The 12,556-nt window shown below is 34.7% G+C and overlaps 2 protein-coding genes across 2 annotated transcripts; one reads left to right on the top strand and one right to left on the bottom strand.

Annotated features, from left to right (window-relative positions):
• The first annotated feature begins 6,981 nt into the window (after positions 1-6,981).
• On the top strand, positions 6,982-11,415 carry LOC107623294 (chaperone protein dnaJ-like protein). Its single transcript, XM_016325502.2, has 3 exons — positions 6,982-7,301; positions 8,125-8,256; positions 8,561-11,415. Exons 1-3 carry the CDS (start codon positions 7,158-7,160, stop codon positions 8,636-8,638), a joined length of 354 nt encoding a protein of 117 aa, XP_016180988.1. The 5' UTR covers positions 6,982-7,157; the 3' UTR covers positions 8,639-11,415.
• LOC107623293 (auxin-responsive protein SAUR72) lies at positions 10,423-11,131 on the bottom strand. The gene has a single exon (XM_016325501.3). The coding sequence runs from the start codon at positions 11,129-11,131 to the stop codon at positions 10,604-10,606; it is 528 nt and encodes a 175-aa protein (XP_016180987.1). The 3' UTR covers positions 10,423-10,603.
• Positions 11,416-12,556: the final 1,141 nt, after the last annotated feature.

Genomic DNA, 12,556 nt, shown 5'->3' with positions numbered 1-12,556 from the left:
TTATCTTACATTTGGTAGCTTTAGATTTTATTTTTATTGCAATTTAATATGCTTTTATTTTCATGCACACCAAGTGTTTGATAAAATGCTTGGGTTAGTTTTAGTGTAGTTTTCCATACTCTTGGCTTGGAATTGAGGACTTTGGTGACTTTGAGTCATTGATATCCATTCTTGATTGATATATTAGGGTAGTTAGTTGATTTGGTTTCCACTAACGCTAGTCTTTCACTAAGCTAATTAGTGAGTTGGCTAGGACTTGTGGATTGAGATCAATTATGCCTATTTGACTTATCCTCGATGTTAGGGTTGACTAAGTAGGATTAACTCTTCATAATCATCATATGTTTGTGGTCAATGGCTAGGATAGGTAACCTTAACTCTCACTCCTTGCCAAGAGGTTTATTAGCATTTGAATTTTCCTTTCTTTTGCTTTATTGCCTTGAGTTAAATTGCCTTTGATATTTAGTTATTGCATGCTTCTTTAATTCCTTGCTATTTACATTACTTGCCTCTTGCAATCTCAATCCCATTTTTCCATAGCCAATAATTGAGTACTTCATTGCAATTCCTAGGAAGAACGACCCAAGAGTTTAAATACTCTCGGTTATTTTGTGTTGATTGTAACATCTTTGAATTAAACCTTGATGCTGGTCAATTATCGGTTTGGACTATACTTGCAATGAAGAAATTCTATTTTGTGAAATTTCGAACCTATTTTTGGCCCTCATCATTCAGCGATGAAGAATTAAAGGACCTAACTTTGATTGAGATTGAACAAATCTTGAACAGTAATGCCAAAAGCTTGCAGGATTATCCGATAATGCCATTTCCATCAGGGGATATTGACCATCTTAGAACATGAAACAAGATGATCTTTGATGAGTTAAATTATGATCGTGTTGAATTACAAAGGCAACACATTCAATGCCTGTCCAAATTAACTACAGAGCAAAGGAGAGTATATGATAAGATCATGAATGCTGTAGAAAGTCAACATAGACGTATGTTTTTTTTGTATGGCCATGGAGGTACAGGAAAGACTTTCCTTTGGAAAACTTTAGCTTCAGCATTGAGATCAAAGGGACAGATAGTCCTAACTGTTGCCTCTACCGGTATTGCCTCTCTATTGTTACCTGAAGGTCGGGCTGCACATTCTAGATTTGCCATACCATTAACCCCAGATGAATTCTCTACTTGCAATATCAAGCAGGGAAGTCCATTGGCAGAGTTAATTGTAAGAGTAAAGCTAATAATCTGGGACGAAGCTCATATGATGAGCAAATTTTGTTTCGAAGCACTGGATAAGACAATGAAAGATTTGATGAGGTTCAAACATGATGAAAGCCCAGAGATGCCATTCGGAGGAAAAACAATAGTCTTTGGTGGAGATTTTAGGCAAATCTTGCCAGTGATTCCAAAGGGAACAAGACAAGACATCGTCAATGCGTCTTTGAATTCATCATATCTATGGCAGCATTGTGAAATATTAAAGCTAACCATAAACATGCAGCTGGAATCCATGGCTGCAGATAGTGGCATACAAGATTTGCAGCAATTTGCCGAATGGATTCTTCATGTCGACAATGGAATATCGAAAGGAATGAGTGACGAGTGCAATTTGATTAGCATACTTCCTGAATTCCTTATCACCTATTATAATGATCCAATTGAAGCAATCGTTGAAGCAATCTATTCTGATTATATTGCTGACATGGATAACGAAGGCCACTTGAAAGGTCGAGCTATTTTGGCTCCTACAATTAATGCGGTAGATGAGGTGAATGATTACATGATCGAACTGAACAACAATGCATGCAAGTCTTATGTTAGTTCCAATAAATGTTTGTTCGAAGGAGGTAACAATGAAATTGAAGGCATGCACACACCGGAGATTTTAGCAACAATTAAATGTTCTGGGGTTCCAAATTATGAATTGAAGCTAAGAGTTGGTTGCCCTGTCATGCTTATTAGAAATATTGATCGCTCTTCAGGGCTTTGCAATGGCACTAGATTGATAATTACAAGACTTGGAGATAAAGTTATTGACGGAGCGGAAATTAGCCAATTAGGAAATTATAGTAAGAACAGCGTTGTAAGTACAGTTCTTAACCGACGAAAATCCGCTTATCAATTTAGAAGGGTTGTCACAAAATTAGAATGAAAATACTGGGAGTAGAAATCCCAGGTCGTCTCCCAATGAGTTGACAAAAGAGTGCCATTTTATTAGTCAGGAGTTTTTCGAGGAATTTTAAGAGTTGAAGAGCAGAAAATTAAATGATGGTAAATTAAAGCAATGTGAATTAAAATAGATTTATATATTCAAAATAAAAAGCGGGAAGATTAATTGGAAGTTCTATCCTTGTTAGATTTTTCCAAGTATAGTATCAAGAGGTTGTTGTTTTCACTTAGTTAACCCTTACTAAATAAAGGAAAGTCAAGTGATTGAGCTAACTCTTATTCACAAGTCCTAATCCTCTCCCTTAGGAAGGATTAGCGTTAGTGCCTAGAGAGTTAGCCAACAACTTCCAATTTAACTAATCACTTGAGCATTCCAACTCAAGGGTCTCCTTTTAATCAACCCCCAAGTCAAGTTGGAAGTCTACTCCATTGTCAAGAATATAGCGTTCACAGAAATATAAGAAGAAGACATGATAAATTAAATAAAACAGGAATTGAAAATTAATTAAAAGTAAAAATAGTTCTTTGCATTAATAAATCCCAAAATGCAACATCCTTATCTGAACAGGGTTAATAAGTAATCAAAGGAGTAAAGGAATAAGAAAGCAAACTAGAATAATAGCAACTTCAACGGAGGTAGTGACTCTTCTTAATATCCAAAGCAAAAGCATAAACTATAAGAACTATGAGTGTGTAGAAAAACCTAGAGGAAGAGTAATTTCTCTCTAAGATTCCAATCTAAAACTAAAAACTATGCGAATGAGAATGTCTGTTGAGTCTCTGCTTGTCCCTTGGCTCTAGTCTGTGTTTCTGGGCTGAAAACTGGGTCCAAACTTGGCCCAAAATCACTCCCAGCATTTTCTGCGATTTCTGCAGGTAGCGCATGTCACGCATACGCGTCAGTCACGCGTACGCGTCGATTGACAAAAATCCTGGTCACGCGTACGCGTCGCTTGTTTTCTGCGCTAGTCATGCGTACGCATCAGGTACGCGCACGCGTCGATCCTCGCTGGTCGTCTCCTTTATTTCTTGTGTTCCTTCCATTTTTGCAAGCTTCCTTTCTATCCTCTAAGCCATTCCTGCCCCATAAAACCTGAAAACACTTAACGCACAGATCACGGCATCGAATGGTATAAAGGGGAGTTAAAAATATACAATTTAAAGGCTCGGAAAGCAAGTTTTCAATCATATAACAAAATTGAAAAGAAATTGTAAAATAAAATTGTATAAACAAGTGTGCAAATGATTGATAAAAACCACTCAATTAAGCACAAGATAAACCATAAAATAGTGGTTTATCAGTTATCGAGGCAAGATTATTAAATTCTGACAACTGTGTCAATAAGGTCTTTATTCCCAGAATGACTGTGAACCCCGAATAATTAGTAAATAATTAACTAATAACTTAATTAGTAATCAAGCAAATTAGAAAATAGAATTTTATAGCTTAATGAGATAGAGAAAACTAAAAACGAGAATTTTGACACTAATTTTAAAGAATTTGGCCCAAGATTGGGCCGAACGGGCTGAACCGGGCGAACCGGGCCCGTATTGAGCCCAAGGCCCAGTCCAACATACATGATCTAATGAGCTTCAGCTCATTTCACTTCATCATCACCGTTTTCACGCTGAGCATGCAAAAGGGGAAGAAGAAAATTGATTCCAAACCCTTGCTCAATTTCAACTTGCCACATCTTTCAATCCAGAACTCCGATCGCTGCACCGTTTGCGGCCACGTATCTGCAGAGACGAGCTCTACAAAGTCCGGTACCTTTCAAGGTGAGAAAATCACATTCTCAGCTCCTATTCCCTCTTCTTCAGTTCGAAAATGTTAGGGTTTTGGGTATTGAGATTTTGGTTAATTTGATGTTCTAGGATCAAATTGACTTGAGGAATTGGTAGGTTTTGGCTTAATTGAAGCACATATACGGTAAGGATCTTCAACCCTAGTCAAACCCTTGATTATGTGAGTTTTTGGGTATTGAAATTTGTATATATATGTGGTAATGTGTATTAGGTGTATGTATTTGTAAATTGGAGCTTAAATTGTGGACACTTGAGACTTGGTGGAGCTTGGAAGTTATTGCTTTGGAAGTTTTGGACCCTTGGGGCTGTGTTTAGTGCCTTTTATTGGTGTCTCAGATTATATGTAGAAATCGGCCAAGGTATGGTTTATGTTTCATGTATTTAATATATAATGTTCTGTGAAAACTTAGGCTAGGTGACCATAGGATAGGTTGGAACATATAAGTATATTTAATGCTTAGTGGCTTTGATAAGAATTGTGATATGGATTTGGTGCTTGTTGGATAAGTGTTAATTGATATATTGTGAGCTTAATGCTGGTTGGATAAGAGTTTAGTGATGAGTTGATAATGATATGTGTTTGTATATATATAATGAATAAGGGATATGCTCATCTTGTTAATTATTTGAGATGTTGATGCATGATATGGGTGAATTAAGAAATGGTAAGGATGAGGAGATTGTTGTGGTATTGATATAGATGTGTTGTGTTGATGGATATAAAGATGGTAAGTTGAGTTTTAAAGAAAATAGAGATTTTGAGGTTGTGTAAAAAATTGGTTCTTAGGCCGAACTTCGGCGAGTCAGAACTTGGCTTCCGGACTCTCAAATCATTTCAAACTTGTTTTATATGAAAATCGGGTCCATGAAGTTTATGCATTCGAAGAACGGAGGAAAAATGATTTAAAATAAAAACATTATGCGCGTCGGAAGTTTGGGATTTAAATTGCAATTCTGCAGCTTTTCAGACTTAAGTAAAAATTTTGACAAAACGTACGCCCACACATACGTGTGATGCGGAATTCTTGCGTACGCATACCATCCATTTGCATATGGTAGCTACTGCCTGATTTGCATGCGTACGCGAGATGGGGCATGCGTACGCATCCTGGTCCAAGCGCGTACCCACGCATACGCGTAGCCTCTGTTTCAGCAAAAATAGATCTTGTGTTTTAAAGCTCAAATTCAAACCTCTAATCTTCTATTTTCATTCTTTTAACTCCTAAAGACTAGTTTTAAGTGTAGTGATGAGATTAGGCTATGGAAAGCAAGGTTACTTGGAAGTAAAGGAAGGTCTAGAGTAACTGAACTGAGATGTTAATGATGAGATTGGGGATGACTATGTGTGGCCGGAATGGTCGAGATGTGTGTGTGGCCAGAACGGTCGAGATGTGTGTGGCCGGAATGGTCGAGAGGGCAAGATTTGGGTGCGATCCCGCTTGCTCGTTAACTTGAAAAATGTATTCGGATGGCAAGTTGAGTACAGAAGTTCCCTCTCTTGTCGTGATGAGGGTGTGGGGAAAGTGGAAAGGCACTCTCCTTCGTATTATTTCCCCACATTCTTCTCTGGTTGCAAGGTGGAAAGGCACACTCATTTGATGTGGAAAGGCACTCTCTTTCGTTTATGATCCTCCTGGAGATGCGCAACCTAGAGACAAATATCTGGGTTAGCTACCAGATGTGTCGGGTTTCTGGCGATTTAACCGACACGTGAGCTCACGGCCAGTAGTATAGACATTCATTATATGCATATGTGTGCTTTGTTTGATTGTGCATTAATTGGGATTGCCTAAGTGGTTATAATATGCTATTTGTTGTATTTGCTATCTGTATTACTTGTATTCTACCTGTGTTTGTCATTGTCTGCTTGTTTGTCTTTGTAACTTCACTGGAGATGAAAGAACAGAAGAAAGGCGGAGAGATTTAGGATTTTAGTTAAGTTTTAGCTAGATTTAAGGACTTGGTTAAGTTTAGAAAGTCTTAGAGAACCTCCTTGATTCATGGTTTCTGTTTTAGTTCTTTAAGTTTCACAATCTGAGTGTTGGCATTTTAGGATTGCCTCTGATATTCTCAGGACCTTATATCTTATGTGCATGGCACCTTTAAATCTCGAAAAAAATTTAGAATGAAATTTAAACCTATTATATACTACCTATTATTACTCTTAAAAATCACGAAAATTACACAAAGAGACATATGTCTATATAATGAAAAATGTATAATACATAAGACATAAATACAACCATATCATTAAGTATCACCATATAGTAATAACGTTTTTAATAGAAGACAAAAAATGTAAAGGAAGTTAAATGCAGAAAATACAGCCGATGCTGCGATGGTGCATCAAGGAAAACCAATCAACAAAATTAATAATCTAAAAAACCAAAACGACACAATTAAGAATAGAATTTACAGTTTAATCATATATGAATTCTTAGTTTAAATTGAAAGTAACTGTAAAATAGATTGGTATATATTACATTAAATTAATGAGTTTAATTTTGATGTACTGACAGTGTAAAATATTTTACACAATCGTATAATCATATCCATTTTTTTGGATGATCATACATACGTTAATATGAAAAATAGTTATTTTTACTGATGAACGTTATATAATTAAAAGCACGTATAAAATTACGTTACATTGATAGTCCATCAAAATTAAATTCTAAATTATTACAGACAATATATTCCACTTATATCCTGTTAATATACTTCATCTTCTTTATATTCCAATAGAATTACAAATATCTCATTAAGCTAACTTATCAATTTTTGAATGTTAATAATATTTTTATAAAACTAAGCTTGGCAATTTTCATTTTTCTCTTCAAGGATCATTACATGTAATTTTTTTTTTTTTTATCAAAGATAGGAGACTCGAACTCGCAATCTCTTAATTGAGTATGAGGAGACTATGCCATTTGAACTATTACTCATTGGCTACACATAATTTCCTTATATATAAAAAGTAAACACAAATTCTCGTGCATGATCCAAAATTAATAGTTTTCTTTGTAAGGCACTACGGCTAATGTGGCAATGGCATAAATGTTATTTTGGCACAACCGAGGGTTAGAGTTGTGTTACGTGGCTTCGGGTTTTGGATAACGCGATGGAAGGAAGAAAGGAAGGGAAAAACCAGAAGCGAAGCTCAAAACCCAGAAATGGCGACTATGTTCAATATTACTGCAATCACATCACCATCTCTGCGAAATTGGGGTTCCCTTTCTTCTTCTTCTTCAGCTCCCATGCACACCCGTGTAGTTCACACGAAGCCACTTCAGTGTGCCCCTATTCAGCAACAAATGGTACATGCTACTGATGCTACCATGCTTATTAATTTAGTTAATATTTTATCCTTTCATCAATCGAAATGTTTCTTTATCTTCTGCGTCTTCATACTCCTCAATTTTGATATTTTCTTTCCTCTTTGGTGTTTGCCATTTTGAAATTTTGATTTATACTTTTTTATTTTTTTAATTTTTCGTCGAACCGTTTGTCTCAAAAGCATAGCATAGGTAGAGGTATATTAAATTAAATAATTGTTTATATATTTAACACGCTTTTTCTTGATCTTGAAGCGTGAATCGTGGTATGCAAATATGAGTTGGAATTTGTATTAGCTTTTAGTAAAAATATTTTTTAAAAAAAATCTTTTTTATTAAAAAAGACAATTTTCCATTTGGATAGAAAATATAAGAAGTATTTATCTAATAAAAAAATTGTTAAAACCTTTCAAAAAATCAAGTTTACTTATTTATAATGTCTGTATTTGTGTCACAAAAATAACTTTCAAATGCTAGATTTTTATGTAAATATATGGAGTTAGAAATGTATCAAATTTCCCATGTGATATTAGATTTGGTGGAAGGGTGAGTATGAATCTTTCCTCCAACACATAGTTATGTGAAAAATATACATATGACGTTTTGGTACGCAGATGAATTGGTATGCGGTACACTATCTAATTGGTGAATTCATGTAACTATGATCCAACATTGAAACTCTTGTTTTTGGATCATGTTAGTTGTGAATGGACACCATAATTTAGGGTGTTTAACAAACAAATATGGTTGATTAGTTTATTTCCTTTGGACAATAAATAATGTGTTGTGTTGTGTTGGTGTTAAGGTTGATGGCACCATAATGTGTGAGCCTTGCAATGGGAAAGGGTGGTTGTTATGTGACTTCTGCAAAGGCCAAAAGACAAATGTCAGAGCTGAAAACAAGCGCCTCTACCGTAGATGTCCTACCTGCAGAGCTGTAACTACTTCTCACTATCACTAATGTCATGCTATGGAAATGAAAAGCCTTCAATTTGTCTGCATTGTCGGTGTTTTACGTAGACATCCAATCACGTAGTGTCTAAGTGTCATATGATCTTTTCAGCAAAACTCGCTACTTGAATAATCATCCAATAGAATTATTTGATTAGGTGACTATGCAAAACTTAACTCAATGGGAAAATGACAATGAAACCAATATATGATGTTAAAGATGATAGTTGGTGTTGTTATAATAGAATTTATAGCTTTCTTCTTGTGTTTTTGTAATTTTATTTGTGTAGGTTGGATATATCTTGTGCTCAAGGTGCAAGGTCTTTAAGTGTGTCACTTTTCCGAACTTCGATGACAGCGAGGAATGAAATGATTTGGGGACTTACTTTGGGAGCATTCAATTCCAACTACTTGTTGGAGAGTTAAAGGATAGAAGGTTGAATCTTTCTTTGACATTTCTCATGATTGTGTCCGAATATGATATGATTGAAAATGCAATTTTCATTTCTTTTCATTCCTGGTGTTATCACTTGAAGACTTTAGTTTCTGTTTATTTCTTTTCATACTCAACTTTCCTTATCACTAGCTGAGATTCATAGTAATAATACAAAAGAGTCTTCTTCTCTGTTCAATTCTTTAAGCACACTATTTGCAATGAATCCAATTAATCTCTGTCACTCTAATGCCATCCCCGCCTTCTCAGTTTATTGTTTAATGCTGTGAAATGTTTAGTCAGTTAGTCGATCTTTCCTGTGACAAATAACAAATATTGTATCCATGTCAAAATAACTATCAATTTGGACAAAGTATTACTGGATTATCCAAATACATTTATTTCCCTTTGTTTTGGAGTAACAGTCAATTTGGACAAAGTGGTATGTTAAAATAAATTTATCAGGAAGTCCAATGTATCTAGATAATGGATAATACAGGTAGATTGATTTTTAACATATCACTTTATTCAAATTAATTATGTTTAAACAGAAAGAATTTGGATAAAAAGGAACATTGTTTGAATGCCATCATTAACCTGTCCACTATTTCTTCCAAGTAGAACTTATTTGGGATTTTTCTTTCCTAGCTGACTGATTACACATGGACCCAAATATAGATATGATATGTGTGGTTGAATTTGGATCTAAGGATAGCTATTTGACTTCTCTGATACTGACATACTGTGCCTTGTTTGACTGGAATCTATTTCATCTTAAATGAAATGTGATTTTACAGTTTATTGAGAAATTAAATTGCCAGTAATCTTTATTGTACATTTATACCTTGCTGCTGAATTGATGAATGTATAGTACATATAATTATTCCTCTGTATTGTTTGGGCATGTGCTATAATATTACAGGTCACATAACTTTTATTGAATTTAATAGAAGAGTAGTTTAAGTCCCTAGCTTAGATCATATATACCACGTATAACGAGAGCTGAATTTGCAAGCTTTAATGTTTACATGTGTGTTTAACTGCTGAAAATGAATGCTCCCATGTGAACTATGTAGTGTAAGATTTAGAAGTATAATCTGGTTATATGGACATAAATCGTTTAATGTGTCAATTGGCGCTAATGATTTACGTGCCAAATAAGTAGAGAACTCACATACCTTAGTAGAGAATTGGGTGATACATGAATATTTAGTGTCAATGGTCACCCAATTCTAGTGGTGTATGTGAATTCTCCACTCATTTGCACAATCTCTAGTGTCAATTGACCCCTCAAATAACTATGTATAAATGACATCTCTATTAGAAACACTAGATAGACATGACTCTAAGGCGAGCAAGTGCAATTTAACATTGTTAAACATTATTCCATCATTGGAATAGTTGTTTGCCTATTTCTGTTCTGGAAGTGTTGGAACTTTTGATCTCCAGCTCTCAGATTTCAAAGGATACTTGAATGTCTCTTCTTTTTTCTGTTCCTTCATCATTATTGTTCAATAATTGTGTCCTTTACAACCTTTTGACTCCTTTTGCTTTTGAAAAATTGGTAGTGAGTTCAATTTGAAAAGAAGAGTTATTTCCAAGTTCTATAATCTGTATATGATACTGCATGTGTATGATCAAGAGTAGCACTTGATTGTTAAATATGAAAAACTTTCAACTCTAGATCATTCTAGAATTATATATGATTAAGAGTAGCACTTCTATAAAACAACCATTATTTGCTTCATAATACCCCAAAAGGGGTTATCTTACATCTAGTTAAATCACTCTCCCTCACTTTCACTTTCACTTTCACTTTCAGATAGAAAGAACATTATAAAAAAAAAAAATGGACAATGTCAGATTCCTATACTATCTATCTATCTATCTATCTATCTATCTATCTGCACATAGGACTTTGAGGATGATGCGAATAAGTAAGCTGATTGAAGGAGCAGTACCCCATCATCATCTTTTCTACACTGAATAATCCGCAATTGTGAGCCGAAAACTTGTCCTTTTCCTCCACCATCTTCAGGACACTCTCAAACACAGATACTTCACAAGGAATCCTCAGAACGCCGGTCTGCTCAAACCCGAACTCTTCTTCAGCTTCTCTTAGCAACATGTGAAAGGCTTGGTGACCCAAATATACAGTGGGTATGACAAATCTCTTGAGCTCTAGTCCGACGCAAACAGCTAAGTAGCCTTTTGGAACTGCATTGCTCGACGATCCTTTGTCACGTTCGGACAAAGAAAGTGTCCTTTTCAGAAAGTTGATGCTTTTACTGCTGGTGCTGCCGCTATGATTGTTGTTGTTGTTGTTGTCACTTGATTTTGAAGAGTTGGCAATCCTTCTCCATTTCTTGAGGATCTGTTGAAGCCTGACAATGTCCTTGATCTTGTTAGATTTCTTTGGTGGATCCATGGATATACTAGTTTCTCTCTTTCTTGGGGTTATTTTGGTAATTTCAGTTTTCTATCTTCCTTTTATTTTGGTAGCTAGTATCTAGAGGAATTGAAACTGAACCCCTTTCCCACATTTTTTTTTGGTTACGACTTAGAAATCAAGCACTCTTTAATCAGGTTAGCTTTTAACTCTTGGCTATGTGGTTGGTGCATGCCTCCAATTTATAAAGAAGAGTAAGAGAACTTGGTAGCTCAATATTAAAATTACATTTCTATTAAACAAAGAATATAATTCTATAATAATTGTTGTGTTTTCTATGTCACATGCATGACAAAACCTAACAGAAGATGTTGTCACAAGGTTAGGTTAAGAAATGGTTCAAGTTGTGTTCTCCAAAACTTTGCATGTGAGTGACTAGTGTATGTGTTAAGGTTTGATGAGCTTTCTTTCTCACTCACAATACTTTGTTTTCAAAGTTAAATCCATATGGTTTTGGACTAATTTATATCAAGTGTGACTAGGACTTTAGATATATTATTAGTGAATTTGCAATTATTGAACATATTTTTCTATGTTAAACTCAGTGACAGGTATTGGCTCATTGGTGAATCATACAGTACAAGGGTACATTACTATTTATATTAGTAATGTACCGGAAACGGAAGTAATTAGGTCCTTTTTTGTTGTGCTAGACTAATGTAAAAGAGTGTATTCTCAAAAATCATGAATAATATATATATGGGTTAATTTCAAGGTCCAACTTCAACCATAAGCTAAAATGTTTCTTTGCAGATTCATTGCATCCTTGAACAGAAGGTGAAAAGAATATATACCTAATCTTTGGGGAGGGGTTAATAATAATAATAAGTCCAACGAAACAAGAAATATTGAAAGTTCTGGCTCAACCCATGCAGCTTTCATTCACTACTGTTTAAAGGAAATTAACATTGGAATTAAGGCTTTCTAAATGTATGTGGCTATGTCAATCTTTCTTTGTTTTTCATGGTATTTTTTGACTTAGCAGGTTGACCAATAGGCTGTTGTATAATGTATATACAAAACAGGATTTGAATTTTTAATATTTATTTAAATAGATGAGTAAATTAATTACTTGATTGTAAGCATGTCAATCTAATGGAAAAATTTGGCGACATTATTCTCTTTCCATATATGAAGAGATTAAAAGAAATATCAATAACATAATGATGCACCTTATGCACGTATGTAGGTAACTACTTAATTTATTAACTTATTTTATAATATTCAAATAGAAGATAACATTTTTGAAAGAGAATTAAAGGGTGCTTCCGTGCTTGCATATGCATAGAATATATACAATGAACCTTTTCTAGCATTAGAGCTTGCAATTTCTTCCTAATAATATAATTATAAAGGTAATCAACTTGGGTTGGTCGAGTAATCAGCTCACTCTCGTTTAAGCAA

This window comes from Arachis ipaensis, chromosome B10, assembly GCF_059453495.1.
Source record: "Arachis ipaensis isolate K30076 ecotype BB chromosome B10, ASM5945349v1, whole genome shotgun sequence".
Lineage (NCBI taxonomy): Eukaryota > Viridiplantae > Streptophyta > Magnoliopsida > Fabales > Fabaceae > Arachis > Arachis ipaensis.
This window is presented reverse-complemented; position numbering and strand designations above follow the sequence as displayed.

What these genes read in the sequence shown, in the direction of transcription:
- LOC107623294 (XM_016325502.2), top strand. Translation starts at nt 7,158, where the DNA reads ATGGCGACTATGTTCAATATTACTGCAATCACATCACCATCTCTGCGA. An exon ending in CCCCTATTCAGCAACAAATG is followed by an intron (nt 7,302 to 8,124) that starts GTACATGCTACT and finishes GTTGGTGTTAAG; the next exon opens with GTTGATGGCACCATAATGTG. An exon ending in GATGTCCTACCTGCAGAGCT is followed by an intron (nt 8,257 to 8,560) that starts GTAACTACTTCT and finishes TTATTTGTGTAG; the next exon opens with GTTGGATATATCTTGTGCTC.
- LOC107623293 (XM_016325501.3), bottom strand. Translation starts at nt 11,131, where the DNA reads ATGGATCCACCAAAGAAATCTAACAAGATCAAGGACATTGTCAGGCTT.